Below are 20,768 nucleotides of genomic sequence, written 5' to 3' on the forward strand. Positions count from 1 at the left end.
CTACGAAATCTTTGGAGAAATAAATCTCTCCATGGAGTTTCCTGCACTGGATAGAAACATTTCAAGCGTCATGCAGTTTTGTGTAATGTTTGGTTTATTCGCTTGTTTATGAGAAGAATAAAGTGCTGTGTAGACTTGCGTTTACTATATTTTGGCTATAATTATGACATAAATTATTAACATATTTACTAAGAAAGACCAGTTAATTTGATCACTAAGGTTATTCAAGTTTTTGGAAATACTAACTTTTTTGTATTTTATATTTGTGAATTATTACTTATAATTATATTGCCTTTTTTTTGTATTTGTATTTGCGTTCCATCTTTCCTGAAGGTAAATTGTATCATATTTATTTTTGGCGGAACAAAAATCGATATATTTCGAATTAATTAGTCTTTATTAATTTCAATTTCAGTAGAAATTTCTGATTAAGTTATTATGTCTGATTAGTATTCTACACTTTTCAATAGCAAATAGTATAACAGCTATAGACAATGTTTTAACTGTTTCAAAAGTACTGAACATATTCCTGACTTATTTCCTTTTACATAAGTCTTTATACGAGTCTCAATAATCTTTACATGTAAGAAAAAAAGATTATAATGGAACGTGATTTCCCTTGAAATCAATAACTGGAATCATTCGAGTGGTTTAGGCCGCGTGAACATGCCTAGTACAGGCACGTGACGTTTATGTAGGAAATTTTGACATGATATGATGCGACATGACGTGCTATACGACCCGTCATAATTTAAAGCTGTCTGAAATTCTCTGGCGCCGGTTTAGTCTTTCCTTTTTTCTTACTGAATTACGGTACTAACATCATTAGCTAACGAGAAAGTACCTGCAAGACGATGTTTCTCTTTGGCCTCTAACTTCTCGAGTTCTTTGAGCCGAATGCAAACGTTTGCAGTAGTTTAAAAAAGGTGTATGATGCAATCTTCTTGTAAAGGATCGTAAAGGTTCGTAAAAGGGGTTAATTCTTATTACGAATGGAAATAACTACAGAGAAATAATTGGAGTAAAATAAACGAATCTGGAGCTGGTACGTATATGTTAACACATGACATATAAAATTTTTCTGTCCTTGTCTGTTTAACTTAACGCGAAAGATCGTAAGATTTGCAAAATTTCTTCTTTAATTATTTATTCTATTACCTTATTTACAAACTCGATACAAGTTTCGTATCAAATCAATTTCTACTTGGAGCAGTTTATTTTCATTTAAAAACAGAACAAAGATTTGCGGAATAGGTTTCTGTCAATTTATAGAAATTGGTGAGATTTATTTGACCAAGTAGCGAGTTCTATCGCAAATATACATTTTCTTGTTTCTATTTTTCGATAGATAACATTTGCGATTTTATTATTGCGTTCAGTTTCAATATTAAAAATTTCTTCGCGGATAATTAAACCTCGGTTGGTTCAAATGACGTTCGTTTGTTTTTGGCCATAATCAAAACGGAAACTCCCTTGTGACATCTAGTTTCAAGTATAACATTCGTATAGTATGACACGGACATAATCTCGTGAATCAACCTCAGCGTTTAATTTACTGCACACGACATATCTCGTGAGCTCTGGGTCACTGTGTTGAAATTGCGATTAAGAATCTAAGAAAGTAAAGCAATGCATAAAAGCGAATGTGTTCTTTCTTGAATTTATGAATCAATGAATTGAATTAAATAAGAAGCGAAGTATAGCTATACTCCTAATTGTTTTTAAATGCAACTATCTATTTTCATAACAGCGTGTGCCTGATATAAAATTCATACTGTCATAAGTTTAATGCCATAAATCGGAATGAGATTTGAAATTAAAACAAAGACTAAACTTGACTACGTATATTATATTTTTTGGTCCTGATAACTGTGTAATACACCATATTGTGTAAGTGTAATTTGATGTTGTAAAAGAGAGGTTTAACTTAAAGATTCATTAAATAACAGGTCAACATTGTTCTTCGGCAATTAACAAAATAAAAGAAAATATCGGAGCCACTGAAATGAGGAAGTTGTTAGCAATGATGTATAAGCTGTTGGATAAGAGTTCCTTGAAAGCGACCATTACGATGTAGATTAATACTTCATACGTAAAGTGTTGTAGCAGTAATCTGGATATTTCTTTTATCGCCTCTCATATGTCATAACTGGACTGCGCAATTTTATGCATTTATGCGAAAATTAAAGATACAAAAATGCAAAACAAAGATATGTGATCTAAGATCATCTAAGATATGTGATATATGAAATGTCCAAAGCAAAGTAATGGTTATAATTCTTAATAAGTAAATGTAGAACCTCTACTTAAATCCTATCTCTTTGATTGCATCCATAAGACTAATAAGACTAACTTGCCTAAAAATCCACAGCCAAGTCATAGCTATATCATTCTATTAAAATTGGCATTGAGAATGTAAGAAGATGATACTACATAGAAGCAGTGTAAGATAAGGTACAAGAGAGTGGAGAAAAATTAACATTTTAAATTATTAATACTCACGATTTATCATTTTGAGAGGTTCAATAGCGAGAATAAACTGATTAGGATTCTCTGTTTCTTTGAACTTGAGGTGTTTCTAATTAGTACAGTATCATCAAATTTGCCCAAGTGAGATTACACACGGTTTAGATGCTTTCTCGAAGTAAATAAGGTTTACACAGCTCGCCTGACTGTGGACGCGTATGCTTGTATAATTAATCCGAATTTCACCGGCTAAATTACTTTCCGAACCGGGTGTAAGGAAGCATCGTGATAATTAACAAGTTACAAAACTAAAGCGAAGCTGGAAGAAAGTTCAGCCATTATTTGTAACACGTTACGTATTTAGCGTAATAAATTTTTCGCGTTTCAACCAACACGTAACGAAGAAGTTTCTTCGCGTAGTGAAACGAAAATCGTTAATAACATAGTGAAAGAAAAAGGAAGAGAGAAGAGCTAAATGGTGAGCAACACGGAACTCTTGTTTTATATTTCTTCTGATCGCTAGCTACCAGTTAATGGCATTCATACTTATACTTCGTTTTAGCTTAATAAACCACAGCTATATCTGGTTTCATGAGTAATAACTTGCATTTACTGGTTACTTTTGAAGAATCACTTGTCATTAGATTTAGTTTTTATGTTGAAAGGCAAATTTATAAAAATTTCTTCTAAACTTTCCATATCTGTCAAAATAATTACCATCCTTCTATTAAAATCTTTGTTTGAATAATAAAGTTAGGATGAACAAAGTTTTATAAAGTAACCAGTAAATAATTTATTAATTGATTCTCCACCTCGATTAATTCGTAAAACTAATCCCCTAACTTTTCGGTAGAACCACTTAAGCTTAACCAAAGCACAAGTTATACGATCGTTACATTTAATCGTAGTAATAAAATTCGATCTACGAACCCCTCCTTGGGATTCCGATAAAATTAGCGTGCGCGATAGCCCCGATTTATGAAAATTTTTAAGCGGCACTGGACACAGTAATTCCATATTACACGCGCTAATTGAATATCGCGAATTCTAACGACGGCTCCCGGTCGTTCAATCATATTATACTTCTGTTATTTTGCGGCAGCATTGAACCAGATGGCTGATACGCATACGTTATTTAAACAATTTTAAGCCGACTGACGCATCAAAATGTCGATTACACACCACTTGAAACAAATGTATCGCTTTTAATTCCTTGGAGATAAATTTTTCTTTTAGCGACATATATATATAAACGCAACAATATAATAACATAGATTATAATATATATAATATATATCCTACTTATAATAGGATTAATTTTAATAAGTTTCAGTAATACTAAGGAAATTATAGTAATTGGTGGTGTGCAAAAGTTAGTAGACAAATAGATTTTTTACTTTATATTCTAAAAGCGATATCTAAGAGAATTTTAACCAGTATATGAGATGTGAGAGCATACCAAGTAAAAGAACACGGTACAAATAAATAGATACTATCATACAGTTATATAATATTATTTAAAATTCTTTCAAATACCGCTCTCGAAATATAAAGTGAGGGGTCTATCTAGTCGGAAATTTTTGCACACTTCTTGTTAAAGTCCATCTTTGACCTGAAACAGTGATCAAAGTGGAACTACGTTTATTAAGATGAATTAATTGACTGCGATAGAGTGGCCCGTAAAGTCCTTGCTACTCGAAGTTCATCGACAAAATTCAAGTGGGATTAGTCTCTCTTTCTCCCTCTGTCCTTTTCCCTTGATTTTCCTCATCAACTCTCGCACCCTCGATTCGATATTATCGAGTAGTTACAGAGCTATGTAATTAACGGAAGTTACGATAACGAAAGGATTTCGAGAACTGATAAGCAGAAAAGTTGCACAGTTATGAAATTACCACGCAATTACGACTGTTGAACAAATTCGTTTGACTTGACGATGTATGAAACCTCTTGTTCTATGAACTTTTTTTTTTATTAAAAATAATAACATGATAATCGAAAACATTATATGTTCAGAAGTTGTATTAATTGATCCTAACTTTTAGATAACTTTTCTGTTCCGACTTTTAATTATAAGTTTTATATCACCCATTACTAGATTATTTATTGTATCGCTAGAATTCTATGTTGTGTGTCTTTTAAGCGATTTACTTTGGCCTTTGAGTTTTAAATCTGCATCCGTACAATAAGCGGTTGTGCATTATATTCCTATTGTAAATTATTTTACAATAGTATAACTAATTTTAACTCTGTGTATAATTGATTCTTCTACGGTAACACGTATTTATAAAATCACGATAAGGAACTTGTTTAATGCATTCGTTTAAAAGATTTTTGTTTTCTATTGGTTTTAAGCTTCAATGAATAACGTGGATTGCGTTATACATGTTGTAGAAATTACCAGAGAACTCTGGGCGGAAGAAGGATTTTATGAAACGCACAATTTTCCGTGTATTTTATTATTCGCTTTTAGAAGCCTGTGTAATATTTATGATCGGAGCTACCATGTGATTCCATTTTATTATAAAAGAGACGAATTTTTTAGCGACTGTAGCGCTCTTTAGTTTGCTGCTTGGTTAGCACGTTATTAATTATTGCAAGCTTGTAATGTTTTTAATGGATACCAGCATACGATTTTATTTAGTTCTACATTAAACAGAATGTTCGATAAGCTTTTCATAAAATATGTGATTTTTGACGATACCTGGTACCTATCATTTCGAGCTCACAGTATATTTCCACACAGTAATTGATAGAAGAGATATCAAGTATTCATAACAAATAATATGCTTTTCTCTGATACAGTGTATTCTGGACTATAAATAATAAAATTCAATTTACTCACTGTAAAGTTTGATTTTTCCATCCATTTCTCCCAATGAATTTTTTGCCACGCATCTGTACGACCCAAAGTCTTGGGGCTGTATGGATTTTATAGTGAGCCTCATGGTTATCTCGTACCCCTTTGGAATTGTTTCAACTTTATAATTGTCTGGAAGCAAAAACGTAGAGAATCTTTGCATGGAATCGTTTTAATAATTTCTTAAAAATAAATCAAAACATCAAATCAGATAAGAAACGAAAATTAAAACGATAATTAACATTGGATGAGTAACAAAAGCATTATGGTCCAATGTTACTCCACTAGATTTTATATCGCATCGTCTTTCTCATAAAATCTTTGAGACGAAAGCATACACAAAACCATCAGATTTCTCAAACTGTACCAGTGTCCAAGACCAGTTGGAAACCACTGGCGATAGTCTAATAACGCGGGTTCCAAGAAAAACGTATTTTCGCGAACAATCGCTCTTCGTAATTGAAAATCTCGTTCAATCTGTGGTCGGTTGTTCACGTGTCGCCGAAGAATGCAATGAAAAAGTGCTTGATAAGGCTCATCGCCCGCGAGTTACGCCATTAATCTCGTGGTCGTATAATTGCTCTCGTCGCCAGTTAAAAAGCTAATTCGTTTAATTGCTACGAAACGACGACGATGAAGGAGGTGTGACATTTACTTGGAATAACAGGAAATTTTGTTTGACAAATTAACTATTTATATCGTTTTAAACATTTTGAAACGACGTGAGCTGGATACACGACATTGTTTACGCGATCGTCATTTTCTCTAGGCGGATGACATCCACATTGTATGTTCATTGTTGTTCGTTCGACACTAAAACGTCTAACAATGGAAAAATGTGGGACATTAGCTCTGGGCTTATCAGTATACGTCGTTTGTCTGGCGTTCTAACGTGTAATAATTTTTCTATAGCCGCGTATTTCGCTTTATATATTTGCATATATCGGGTGTCTGTTTCTCTCGTCGTCTAATATTTTTCCTAAGTAGACGGGACGTGTGCAGGTAACGCAAATGAAGTTTTATTATGCTTTTGTGGAAGTGTGCAGCGTGGTTGGAATAAATTAAAGGAATTTAGGTTAAGCTTTTGGGTAAATGATATTTTTCCTTGGTGGCAGGTCTCGTGTTTTAGTGCTAAAGGTTGAATTTAATCAGAGTTGTACATGATGAATGAAATGTACATATGCTTGGTATTCTTATGTAGAAACTAATTTGAATTGTAAGTTGCTACATAGTTTTTATTGGAAGATAGAATATAAGGGATATTACACTTTAAGTTTACTGCTCACATGAGAAAAATAATTTACTTCACATTGGTATTTTTTCCAAGAAAAGAAATCAATTGTTTGAAACTAAATTTTCAATCATTAAGTCTGCAATATAATGTCCTGTATTACTCACAACTGTTTTCTACCGATATGGCGATTGTGTAACTCTAGAACAACTCCCCATTCTTAAAATATTAATTGTTATATCACCATTAAAATATTCTTCCAGTGCTTCTACACCTCACAGATTTAGAACATCGAACATTTTTTCCGTCTAAGAATTTCATAAATATTTAAACAAACTACCAGCTTATCGAAGAGAGGATACGAAAAGGAAATTATAAATTTTGTTATTTGTAACGTTTAACAAGTTGATCGCTGATGACGCTACGTTGGCGTCGTACGCGAATGGTTTTCGAACGAAACCGGAAATGTTCAAAAGAAAATACCAAAGATCAGTCACAATGGAAGATCACATTACTTCGATGTTAGAGTACCCTTTGCTATAAAACGATTTATTGATCAAACTTCCTGCAATATGCGTCCAATTTTTAATAGTTTTTGTTGTAAGAATGAGGTCTATTTGTAATTCGCAAAAAACTTCCGAATAAAATCGCAGATATACAAGCAAAGGTCGACAGAATTTTTCGGTAAATCTAGTATCAAAAAAGTAACGTTTCCGCAGGATGTTTTCCGTAATGGTTCCGGCCATCGAATAATACGATTTCAGCACGTACGCGTCACCTTTTTTTGCTATATCTCGATTTCTTGCGTTTGTTTCGTTTCATTCAAACCGTGGATTTAACGAGTTCCTGTCACGCCACGAGCCAATGTTTTTCTCACGCTCAAAACCCAATCGACGTATTAATTAATCCAGAAATAAATTCTTTCGCGCTGTTAAGTAAAATTAAAAATACTCGTAACTCGTGCACAAAAGAAGGGAATTAAGATATAAATTAAGAAGGTGGGCGGGCGACGAGATACGTTATTAATTTTGTCGCGTTACAATCATCCTTAGAAGAGAGAGGGATGAAACGACACGCAGGCGCCTTATCGTTTCACGCGGGTACTCCTTTACGCTCGCCCTTCGCCAATTATCACGAAGAGTCGGGGCTACGTTTAGCGAGACAACGACGTTAGACTGAAACAATTAGGTATAACCGCATTAGCATTACTTGTACGTAAACTTTCCGTCGCGTCTTCCAACAAGAATGATGCAGTACCGAGATAAAAGGCACGGAAACTACGTCTTCGAGCTGAGAGTGGGTCATTATGTATGTACACAAATTACTTTTTCGAATAGCACCTATAATGACTACAAAAATTATTGTCATATCATAGTGTTTATTATAGCATTTACGTACTAATCAATTAGATCCAAGTATATTAAATTCCGTATCATTTAGTAATACTTTTATATGACTACAAACATTTGATACTACGAAAATGAAAAATATAGGAGCTGATGAAGAAATGCTTCATTGGAAAATAAAGATATGTAATAATACTTTTTGTGGTCATCGTATATCGAATTATATAAAATAGTAGGATTTTCTTTGGTAAAAGTTTTGGTCGAAGAATTCTAATGAATATTGATTTTCTTTTAAACTCTTGGTTATATTCGGCATGAAACCCGCAATGATAAATTTTTTACTAGTATTACATAATTTATAATGCAAACGCTTTTAGACTTCAAATATTATCTTAGAATTTTGACCACTGTTTAGTATTCGTAAATACGCGAATTTCGTACGATTTTCAATAATTATCAAGTAAGACAAAGATGTTCAACATAAACTAGTCATGGAATATAACAAGTTAACGTATATTCTATGGACAGACTTGAAACTTTAAAAATACGAAGGTTTACCTTTAATATGTGACTCATTTAATTGACTCATAATAAAATAAAAATTGAGGAAACGAAATGGATGTCCTTTTATAGGAAAGAATTCAATGTTTTCGTACCATTTGTGATCGTTTCGTTGGATGGCCTAGTCCAATAAGTGATCGCTGTTGGATAAGCCTCACTGTGACATTCCAGGACGAGAGTTTGGCCCTCATAAGCGCCCACTAACTGGTTTTCAATCCACACCATTGGCTGAACTGCAAAGACAATTTCTGATAATAATACGTATAAAATTTTTCTCGTATATTAAATATTTTGTTCAGTTACATTACATTAGGTCGATTACATTAGGGTCGAAAATGTAATAATAGTTTAGAAATTTAGGAATAGTATAGGAATATATTTAAGCAACGAGATATTGTGTTGAGATATTAGCACTGTATTTTCAAGAACTGTAGACTTCATTTCAATTGATATTAAAAGACATTTTACCATCTTTTCCTTTCATTCAATTTTTCCTTGTTACTCATACCGTACTTTTTCTCTAATACAAATCATTGTTCTGAAAGTAATTCTTCATAGGACTGAAAGTTTAACTGTATTTATTTTTTGAAATGTCATATTTTCCTTCTATAGAGATTTTACTGATATCAAGGCAAATTTATCTCTATATCAATTAATAAATTCTACAGAGAATAGAATTGCAATCTCCTATTATTCAATCACTAAGGAAAATATATCCATATTTCATAGATCTCAATGGAATTCCACATCGCATTCAATTTATCAAATCATTGCATTTTTCAAATATTCAAAGTTATTGAATTTTGTTAAAAATATAATACAAATCTTAACTCTTCGTTCTACGTGAAAGTAACGTTCTAAACTAACCGATCGTCATGGTGTTAATAAAAGCAACAGGAGAAAAAATAAATGAATAAATTTGGAATTTCAATGATTTTTTTCAGTTCAAAGCGTGCATTTTAAGGGCCCTCATTTTAATCAATCCGTTAAGATAGTCGACAGGTCGGTTCGTGACAGCAGAGGTTTGCCGCCGGCAGACAATATTTAAGGCGTTACTTCAGCGCCGGAAACAATGGTCCCCTGCATCTGCCATTCACGGTCTCCCAAGTGGCGTCATTATGGTACCGTTCTCCCGACAGATCCACGGCCATATAGCGAGACCTTAAATTGCATTTTCCAACACGTGTGCATAATGCACTGTTAGTGCTTCCAGTTGTTTGTCTTTGTGCCAAGCTGGAATGCCATTAGTTGCTTTACGAGTCGAAGGATTTTTTATATATACAAACGGTTCAATTCTTTTTCGTTATTAATCCCATACAAATAGGATTGTTTCTTTGTCTGTATGAATTTTCAAAACTTGATATATTTAGTTGGAATTTATTTGTGTAGTTCTGAATTGATATTCTGAATTTGGTTCTGAGAATCTTTTTTGTGTTATTAATCTAAGTAGGATAAAAATTCATTATGAATATTGATAATTTTATTTAGTGTTATATAAAACGTATTAAATGTATTTCTCGCATAGATAATTGAATATCATTGTCTTGATAGGGTGGAACAATGAACAATAAGAAAAATACATTTTTTAAGAAATCAGATGAAATCAGAAATTCGAATAATCAAATAACATTATCCTCGCACGAGAGATCATTTAAGTTCCATTGAATTCTCGAATAAAGTTGAAGTAACTCTTTGTAATTTCTTGCAAACTTTTTTTCAGGAGACTATCTCAAAATATTTTATATTTTATAATTACGTCTTTATTAAGCAATTGATTAAGTTTTAACCCCATGATTATAAATGCACACTGCCAAAATAGTTTCAAATTTGACTAATATAATTATGACAGCCGTGTCTTATTACAGCGTTAATTACACTTCAAAATATTTTTAATGATACATGTGAAATACATATACACACAGATTTTGTATGGCAAATGTTAACATACTATCGTGAGCCTGTGTACATATTATATAGTTTCTTAAAATGTATTTTTAGTAAAAAAACCTACAGTAAACATTGAGCACAATCCGCTTGCTGACTGCTGGAGGTACACCATTCGACGCTATGCACAGATACGGTCCCATATGGGCACGCGTGACGCGCGTTAGCTTCAACACCGAGCCCTCGCCTACTGTAACAAAACATACAAATGTATAGAAGTGCGTGTTTCATTTGCTGGCCCCGCCATAAGCGGCTGCGGGAACGTTTAAAACCGAGATACTTCCGAAAAATCGCTATCGCGCTCGTCCAGCTCTGCGAATCTCAAATAAAAGCTGTCAAATAGTGCTACCGCGTAAAATCCCAGTGCATTAAGCAGTCGATTTCGCATAGGTTATTCACTTGAATATCTGTTATGCAACCTTTTCTGGTTTAGTTGATTTTTCGAGTAAATGGAAGGGTTTTCGGTGAATAGAAAGTGGAATGATGGAGATTTATTCCGGCAATTGAAGTCGAGGATCATAACTCTGATATCTGGAATGTTGGAGCTGGCTGAAGCTGCTTCGTTATAAATATTATAAGAAATCGAATCGTATTTTATAACTTTTGATGGTTGAAATTAATTTGATATTAATAATCTGACATTAATGCTGATATTAATACCCTGAATATACTGTATTTTATATTTTTGGTGACTAAACCAGTTTGATAGTTAGTTGTAGGATAAATTCAATATTTTATGCTAATAGATTTTCCTCCGTCAATATATATCCTCTTTTACTTAAGCTTCTATTAAGATAGAATAACATGTATACACATTCGGTCACGTTCACCCAAAACCTTGGATAGCCATAAACTCTTCTTTCACACCCCAAGTAATCATTATCAGTCCTCCCTTATGTCTGTAATTCTCTAAATGCAGTCAATGGCTATAAAAATTTGTCTTTCATAAAAGAACCAATGTATTTTGTACAAAATATCTTAAATATCTTCCGACACATAAATTTATAGTTATATCATAACATTTTTAATATTTTGATTATTCTTAACTAATTTAGAAAGAAGAGAATTTCCTTTTTAATTTCTCATTTCACTATTTATAAAAATCGTAAGTGAAGGAATGAAATCTTAAAATACATTCTTGAACCTTTGCATAGATAGAGACTTTTTAAGAAGCATCCGGTGGATTTCCGTTCCTGAACTGGGAAACTATTATGCCGGAGAAAACAGATTCCTATCAAGTATGTTTATAAAATAACGAATATCAGGATGTTACTGATTTTCTTCCTTCGAGAAATAATGTTTATGAAATTTATTATTAGACTATTTTTGTTTTAAAAGCTAATGTTTGAGTCATATTCACAGTAATGATATTTAATAAATTCTGTTAGAATTAAAAGTACAAAAAGCAAAATTTAAAGTGCCTTACAAAATTAAAAGTAAATTATAAATTACAGATACATCAAAAATATGATATAAAATATAAAATGAAATGAACGATTCTTTGGTATTAAATATGATATAAGTACTTGAATTAATCAAGATATTTCCTCCATCAATTTGAAAGAACGGTTTAAAATCTATATAATCCAGACAAAAATCTTTTCAAACACCAGATCTTTTACAAATATCAATTTGCAATTATCGTATATTAACCTTTAAATAAAATCAGCTTCATCGTGCTATAATAATAATAAAATCTTAACATTCGTTATTTATATTTTTCGAAATGAAATAATAATAAAAACAATAATAATTAGTGAATAATAAAAAAATGCTGGTCATTCGTAATTTTGAAATTGAATGTACATGATATCAAAATTAAGTCGATTCGGTACTTTCAAAGGACAGCGTAAGTGCATATTTTCGTTATGGCGAGTACACGTAGCAGGTGAATTGTTATAAAGTTTGCCAGCTGTTTACGTAATCAATGCCTATGTTTACGAGTAATAACGTTGCCGCCGGGTTGCTGCTAAGGCTGGTAAACGTTAAATATGATTATACCCGTGGAACGGCTGTAATCTGCTGGAAAATATTCGAACCACGAGAAGTCGGAGTGCGATGCACCGGATACGAGTGGGTGAACGTTGCAAGGCAAAAACGGAAAACCTACTTAAGAGATTTAATTAGATCGCTTGAAGGGGCACGTAAGTGATGTAACCGCGTTTAACGAAACCTCCTCTGTGGCCCGTGAAATTCTCCGTACCGACAATTTATTAAAGTAGCGACTGTAATGGTAGAAACCGCGAAAGGAGATGCTAATTTCCTGACTTTATGAACTTCAATGACATACGTAGTTTGAGAATCTGAAACGAGAGAATCTTCAGTATGTCGGTATTATAGAAATACGAAAGAGACAAATCATCTGAAATATCGATTTTGGGTTTGAGATATTGCAATTCTGTTGAATATGATTATGATAAATCATTCTGAATTAAATTTACGAGTTTCGTGATTGGAGTATCCAGTTATTTGATTAACATTTTTCTCGTCCAATTTTTACTCTAACAGCTACTTTTACAAAACAAGATTCTCACCACAACAACCCCTTCTTTAACAAAAGAGGTATAAACGCGCGACTACAATAACTTCAAAGTTTCCTTAAAAACATTTAAAGTGTAGGGAAATCTGCAAGCTAAAATAACTATTAAGCCACTAAATAAAGGCAGGTAGTAGTTTCAGAGTTTCATTGCGAAAGTTTAACGATTTGAAGGAAATTTCATACATTTAGAATCAAAATTCTTCTAAAACTCAGTCAACACCTTAAGAGAAATAATCTAGAAGTTTTTTACGAAGGAACTTCTCCAACGCGTACAACTTGCAGCTTTGCATTTTTCCATTTTACAAAATTAGGAAATTTGATAAAAATTTACGATATCATCTCAAATAGGATCATGTACTCGTTCGAATTTAATCTTTGTATAAAAAACTTTAAACGGAACCGCCACTTCAAAGTAGAATTCATGAAACCTGCTCGCTGGCCTCTTTGTTGTTTGAATCTTTTGATTTAGAGCCGCTTGCTGATCTGCGAAATTGATGGCCAATTTGAAAATTGAAATTTAATCTCATAAAAAGCGCTTTGCGTGCTGTGCTATCGAAACTGGCGAGGTCCGAGACAGTCAGTAAACAATTTTTGAATTTTCAACGATGGAGATCGTGAATGTAGAGCAAACACAACAAGTTGAATTTTATTCTAACGCAGTCTCGTTTCATCGCCAATATAATTAATTACGTAAATTTTATTACGTTTCACTACTGTGAACGTGACTACATTTTCGCAGTAGTATTTATTGAATAACTATAGTCTGATATGAGGAAATTAATTTCCTCGAACGAAATTACTTCAAACAACGATACTGGGTATTATACGATACGCATAATTGTATTAAAGGTCTTCGAATTTTATCGAATAAAAATAAATTGTTGATTTGTATTACTGCAGACAAAAAATATGGGGCACTAAATAGAATTACTATTATTATTCTTTACTTTAAACTATGGTAAAGATCAAATTACGATTAAATTGTAGTTTAGTAGTTAATTACAGTATGATATAGTTCAAAATAATGAATTTATTATTCGGTGAAGTTTCTGTCAAGTTAAAATTTTCAAGTGCTAGCTACTAATATATTTATAAATATTCAATAATCATTTTGCAATTGTCATCGATTAATAAATAAAATTATGACGTAATTGAGGATAATACAGAATTTGAGATTTAAAGTGGTGTGTTTTCTGTTTTATCTGCATAAAGCAATAAACACACCAACACATTTGATGACTTAATCAATCAAATTTCCAATAACCAATTGCTAATCATCAACTTTGACGAAACAATAAACGATATTTGATAATTTCGCTAATTTCCAGCAACGTGAACTCTCTATGTCCAATTAATAGCTTTTAACTATCAAATACCAATTACTAATTGCGGATCTTCAGTTTCTAATATCCGATCTCCTATTATTATAAAGCTTTCAATTTCTCGCTCCATCGTTTAATAATTAATCATCTAAGATATAAAAGACAATATACATAAGCCAAAAACTACCAAATATGAATTACCAATTTTCAGTCTCTAACTTTCAATTTCCCATTACGGAACAACTCCACCGTATGATAATTAATTTGCGAAGGAACAGGAAATGAAAATACAGGTAAAGAACATCCAAATATTTTTCATTTTCAACTCATTATAAACTTTCTAAAACTTCGAAAAGACATTTTACCAATACGGCAGAAGACTAAGTTCGTAGTTCAAAGGAGAGGAGGGTGCTGCAACCCTAATTGAGTGCATTGAAAGAGGCACAAAAAAGGCACATCCCTTTAAACACCTGTTGAGAAGATCGTTTAGCCCGTCGAAATTCATTCCACGTGTCAAGCTGTTCGTACTTGGGCAATTACGGGAGCATCGCTTCTAGCTGTTCTGAAATTACCGACAGGAAGCTTCACCGGGGAAAAGACTTTGCTTTTCATCTACCAGCGCCATCAAGTTCGGCCTTGCGTGTCTGCTGCGAAAGGACAAAATGTCGTTTCGAAAGTACGAGTGAGAGAAACAGATAGATAGGAGGGAAAAAGGCGGAAGAATAGAAATAGGTATACAGAACTGATGGAATATTTTATTTTTCTTTTACTTATCGCCTAATGGAATCGAACCGCTTCTCGTCGAGAACCGACAGCTGGACGAAGCAGAAGCGCATAAGAAGCGAATAGGAAGAATAAAAGGAAGCAACGGCGACAAATGCTTAAAACGATTCCTTAAAACCAGACTAGGACGAGAAAAAGTTCATCCGATGAATAAATCACAGGAATTTCATTCCTACCTTCTAACAAGACCAGCGAAATTCCTTCTCATTCTAGTATAGGTCATATCCCCTCTTATATCGAAACTTCGGATCCGATACATCCTATAGATACAGCTTTCAAAGCTTTCGGTAGATACCTGAAGACATTCGATTTTTGAGGATTCTTCTTTCTACGTGATGTTTGAAGTTGGATTGGATCAGTTAAAATTCACGTAGAATGTGAATAGGTACGATAAGCTGACGTATATTCGAACGAAGGAGATTGACACTCTCGTATGAGATGATGTAGTAATTAATAATGAAATTTTACGTCAAATAGGATAATTGTATGACTTGTAATTAATAAGATTTTCTTGTAAAATTTCGTTTTCTGATGAAAAATATCACTATTATGCCACAGAACTTACAACTTATCGATAAATTGTAACTTGTGTTCTGTAACACGTCACTGATGATGTTAGTTTCAATGTACAAAAAGTTCTAGATGTACTAAGATATTATTACAATCTTTCAAATATATGCTATAACCTTATATACATACAAATATATAATTACGTATCAACCTATCTATCGCGTGTTAACATTCATAAAGCATTGGTATTTGCATATGAAAACATAACTTATAGAATGTAAAGAAAATTGTGTAACGAAGCAATCCTTACGTCAATTCCTACAAGAAAAGAAACTTCTAACAGCTAAAAATTCCCAAAACTCTTCCCAAACATCACATTCTTGTTCTTGAAGAAGTGACTTGAAGCATGACCGGTGCCGACTATTCAAACGTAATCGAACGATTTGTCAAACGAGGTGAGAAGAAAAGCTCTTATTTCATCCAAGGACAGAAAAGACAGTTTCAGGTTAAGCTCCGAAAGATTTAAGAAAAGCAGAAACGGGATCCCGAGTCTTCCAGTTCATGGCCGCTTCCACAATTTCCAATTCTTATTCAGTCCCCGAAATTGTCAGTTGTTTTAAAAAGAAATCGTTCAACCCTTTTAGACTTTAACTCCTTCATCAATTAAGAGTCTAGAATTAAGGATTTTAATTAACGGGAAGAGAACCTTGGCCATTTATCTGGCTAAAGTGGCTAAAAAATTGTCGCCTGACTCGCTCAAACGAGAAACCACAAACGCTTCGCAATTGTCACCGCTGTTCGTAGTCTTAGTGTTTAAGCTCGAGTCTGGAAAGGACGAGGAGGATTGAGAACGATCCGGCCCAGGAAAGGGTGAGGAGAAGGGCGCAGAGAAAGGGTTAGGCTAACCCTTTTGCTTACGCACCTGCAGACCGTACAATTCGAAACGTCCCCTGCACTTCCGTGTGCAATTAGTCACGGAATGGGTTGAACAGTCATGGCGCCTCAAGGGAGCTGAGGAGGGGTGGACTTGGATCAGAGAAATTGCATATCGGGTAAAGAGACAGAGTGGCACGAAGAATAGACAACTGAATAATTCGAATAAGGGGTCAGAAATGGTAATTAAGGGACAAAAGGATAGACAAAACGACCGATGGACGCTTTGACGGCTTGAAAACTGAAACGCTCGTCACATCGATTCCACCTGGACAGAAATAGATAAGGAAACCGACCAGTATCGATTTCCGAATTGGAGGATAAATTAGTCTATACTATTGCATGTCGATTCCGAGATCCACTGTTCAACGCTGTTCGTTTATTTAATTGAAGTGCATCGTGCTTAATGAGTACGTCAAGGAGAATGACGTTTAATTGACTGGTCTGCGACAAGGAAAAGAAAAAGGAAATTGAAACTTCAAGTTTTCAGGATTGAAGTATTTGTCCTTAAAGGATTTTAAATGCAGCTTTGAAAATTCTTATGGTGCGGACATTTACAAAATGTATCTAGTCCAAAAAGTATATAAAATGTCCGTACAAAATACTCATGATAATATACAGTGGGTGAAAAATATGAATTTGTAAAAAATCTGCAGTACAGTGATAAATTTATCGCGTGCTACGTTCTATTTATTCTGTAGTCATTTCTATTTATCTCGCAGGTACCTCAGCGATATCACTTGGTATATTGATAAGCATCATTAAGTTATCAATAATTTTTCAGTAATCGTTAGTGTCATTTTTATATGATTGACGATGGCGATCAATCCGTTCGACGTATCACAAAATGATTATCATTAGTAATTTATTAATAATTCTCTTTCATCGAACGTTTTCGTGACTCATTCCATTATAAATTAGAATTCTCCAGAATACTCTAGGTCGTCAATAATTCCTGATTGATATCAGTATGTTATAGAAATGGGAATAATTAATTGAATAATGAATGATATTCGACTGAATTGTAATTGGATGTATTGTGCTTTACGCGTAAGTTTATGCGAATAATATGTATGTCAAATATATCGTCAAAATAGGACAAGACCGTTTTTGAATGATGTTATTCTCGTTATATTTGTGTGTGTGACAGGGAAGTCGATGACCGAAAACACGTAGAATAACACAGTGCGACATCCATAAACGTATTACTGTAGAACGTCAATCAATTATAACACATGAACAGTAAAGCACACGATCAATGCTTAACTGGATTCACTTTTGGCTCTGGTACCGAAAGCAAAATATTTTTCGATTGATATTTCATTATAATTAGTATATTACAATTAATAATTGTTTGCTAAAATAATCAAATGTTCACTAATGAAAAATGTTCACTGCTCTTATAACTTGAAGTATTCGTAAATGTCCCAGAAACATGTGATTGATGTTTGATGTAATCGACCTATCAAAGAATAAAGTTGCGTTAACGCGGGATCTCTAATTTCCAAATACTCAAACTTTCAAGGTTTTTAATTTTCAGATTTTAAAATTTATAATTTTCAAATTCGTTATAGAACAATAATGCAACATTTACGTATAATTCGTGCATCACTTCGCTGTCTGGTCTTCAATGGATTAATCCATTCGCTGCTATAGACCTATACGTTGTGCATGCAGCATATGCACTAAACAGAGCTACCATACTCTCAACAATATTTACTGACACAGTTGTTGTGTCTTTTAGTGTATGTGTTTTAGCAGAAAAATTTTGAACGACAAGGATAACAGTAAGTATCGAAGTTGGAGCAAACATTATTTAAACTAATGTTTAATTAATGCTATCTTTAACAAAAGTAGAATTTTATAGAAGTAAAGAAAGATACGCTTCTTTTAAAGAAAAATACAGTTTCAGCAGTGGAATATGTTAATCGCAAATATTTACATGATTATCGATAAATAAAGAAATAAATATACATATCCATGTAAATACATTAGAAAATTAATTTGTAAGCGTAAGATATTATAATAGTCTCTATAAACATCAATCTTAAACTACTAACAATGAGTACTATAGATACTACTTCCATTAAAGTTGATTTAATTAAATTAATTTATTTGGTAAACTCTAAATTCATAAATACAATGTTCTACTGATGCATAGTTCAAATTCGTTAGATTTATTCGTTTCGTCGATTGTTTTATTCTGTTTCTATATGTTTTGCAGAATTATAATTGAGTCAAGTTTCATTTCTACTGACCGCGTTAAACTGTATCGAAGTACGACTTTAATTATTATCCTCCCTTAGCAAAATTGAATTATGCTTCCTCACACACAGTAATTTGTATTAAATCGGGATCATGTGCTGAATTTTATTAAAATAAAATTGTAACATGGCAAAATAAACAAAACAAAATTGTAAACTGATAAAATAAACATCTATATTCATATATTCCATAGAAATAAAATTCTCATTTATTTTATTGCAATTCAATCTATATTCTGCTTTCATTGACGCTATCAATTTTTGTTAATCTAAATCTCCATTGTTTTGTATAAGGGACTATATGTTCAATTTATATATGAAGCTAATCGAAATGGATGAGTTAGGGTAAGATAAAGTCAAGATCGAACTATATATAATCAAATTATCTTCTGATCCGTCAAATATGATTATGAAAAATTTTTGAATAATCTACGTTTCAAAACAATATACTTAGCTCACTTTTAGTTGTGTGACAAATCTTATAGCGCACATATCACTATTTTACGTTTAATCTGTAAAACATCCATTCAGACTAGAAATTAACTCCATCATTCACTTTAAGATGAGTCAAAACACATGACTCACACGAGCTAGAATTCGTCGAAAGACATCTCGCGTCCAAGCACAAACGCCGAGAACAAAAAACGAGCAGGGGTTGCGATCTCATCTAGCTGGCGTAGCTGTCAAAACCCAGGCGTTGCTACTCTATCCTCGCAATAAAGATCTCATGCAATCAGAGAGGCGAACGAGTCGTGTGTCTTTCCCAGCTTTATTCGGCAGAAGAAGGTCCAGGGAAAGTATGCTTCCCGGTGCGAGAAAAGTGGCAATATACGCGGAACGAGGCGAGGACGATTGCAGGATAACAATGCCTGCAGCGAGAAAGCAGGCATAAATGGACCCAAGGTGCGAAAGAAGGAAACATGGTCCAGTCGGTGCAGATGGGTCAAATAGGAGTAGCAGACGAGTTGAATGGCGGATAGTGTAAAAGACGATCCAGACATTTCTTTGAGTTATATCTGAGGCTATGTAATACCAATCTCATATAATATTTCAACGTTTCGCTTTAAACAAAGTAACAAAATTACTGCATGGTTGACGTAAATATCCATGAAAAAATAACGAGATGTTGGGTTAAGAAAAACTGAGAATTTTTAAAATCAACCAACCGTTGCATTTAATGAGAATAGGCATTTTCAAAATCAACCTTCTGTTGCATTTAATAAAAACTCCTGAACAGCAGAGTAACAAATACAGCATAAACTTATTAACAATTAACATTTGTAAGAGGTATCACTCATTATAAATTCCTAGTTTTGGTATTAAATACAGTCTCCGCAAACCCAAGAAGTAGTATATTTGTCACGTTCATTCCATTTACTCCTTAAATACGTACCTTCGTGTGAATTCGATTGTGCGATCGTGCCACCAACTTCTCGCCGCCACGTGACCTTCGGTTTGGGGGTACCAGTCGCGGCGCATCGTAATGTCACATTGCTGCCCTCTCGTACCTCCATGTCGGTGCTGGTGGAGTCGTCCAGGATATCCGGTGGTACTGAAACAATGAGCACATTGCAACGATACTATCCCGCCTCCCTCGTGTACACCTCGTATACACAGGGCACGCTCGAACGCGACGCCATTCGATTGGATAGATGGCTATCTGGCCCCGATCTACCGATGTCTCGTTGTGTATTCGCAAATATTCCGCAACGCCATCGACGAATCGACCACCGCCCTGGTGTTCCGCATACGACAATCCGATCGTAAAACCGGGAATCGCTCGGCTGATCGTGAATACGCTTGAACGGGCCTGCGTTACGTCGTGACGTGACCGGTTCACCGATCCGCCTCCCTATTGTGTGGTGACGCGTTTAAGGTGCTTTCGATCACCTGGAATCCTGTGCGAAATTCGGGTTCTGTGGATTGGTAGTTGGAATTACACACAGTACAGTGGCTCAGAAAAATACTTGAGTATATATTATAGGAACCTTTTATGTATAGTGAAAATA

General features: G+C 33.7%; 1 protein-coding gene and 1 long non-coding RNA gene across 4 annotated transcripts in view; one reads left to right on the forward strand and one right to left on the reverse strand.

The window, feature by feature from the left end:
- The window catches only part of LOC126920776 (lachesin-like), a 163,696-nt gene that overhangs the window by 15,358 nt on the left and 127,570 nt on the right, over positions 1 to 20,768 (reverse strand). For 2 of the 3 annotated variants that reach the window (XM_050731522.1, XM_050731524.1), the window contains exons 4-7: positions 20,153 to 20,311; positions 10,476 to 10,598; positions 8,560 to 8,697; positions 5,312 to 5,458 (exon numbers count right to left, since the gene is read on the reverse strand). In XM_050731522.1, the coding sequence (XP_050587479.1) occupies positions 5,312 to 5,458; positions 8,560 to 8,697; positions 10,476 to 10,598; positions 20,153 to 20,311 (567 nt within the window). The remainder of the gene's footprint in view (positions 1 to 5,311; positions 5,459 to 8,559; positions 8,698 to 10,475; positions 10,599 to 20,152; positions 20,312 to 20,768) is intronic. The other variant, XM_050731523.1, reaches the window with a different exon arrangement.
- Positions 6,608 to 8,695, forward strand: LOC126920778 (uncharacterized). The gene is made up of 2 exons (XR_007712093.1): positions 6,608 to 7,865; positions 8,537 to 8,695. It is a non-coding gene; the product is annotated as an uncharacterized LOC126920778 (long non-coding RNA).

Source organism: Bombus affinis, chromosome 9 (assembly GCF_024516045.1).
Source record: "Bombus affinis isolate iyBomAffi1 chromosome 9, iyBomAffi1.2, whole genome shotgun sequence".
In the NCBI taxonomy this organism is placed as follows: Eukaryota; Metazoa; Arthropoda; class Insecta; order Hymenoptera; family Apidae; genus Bombus; species Bombus affinis.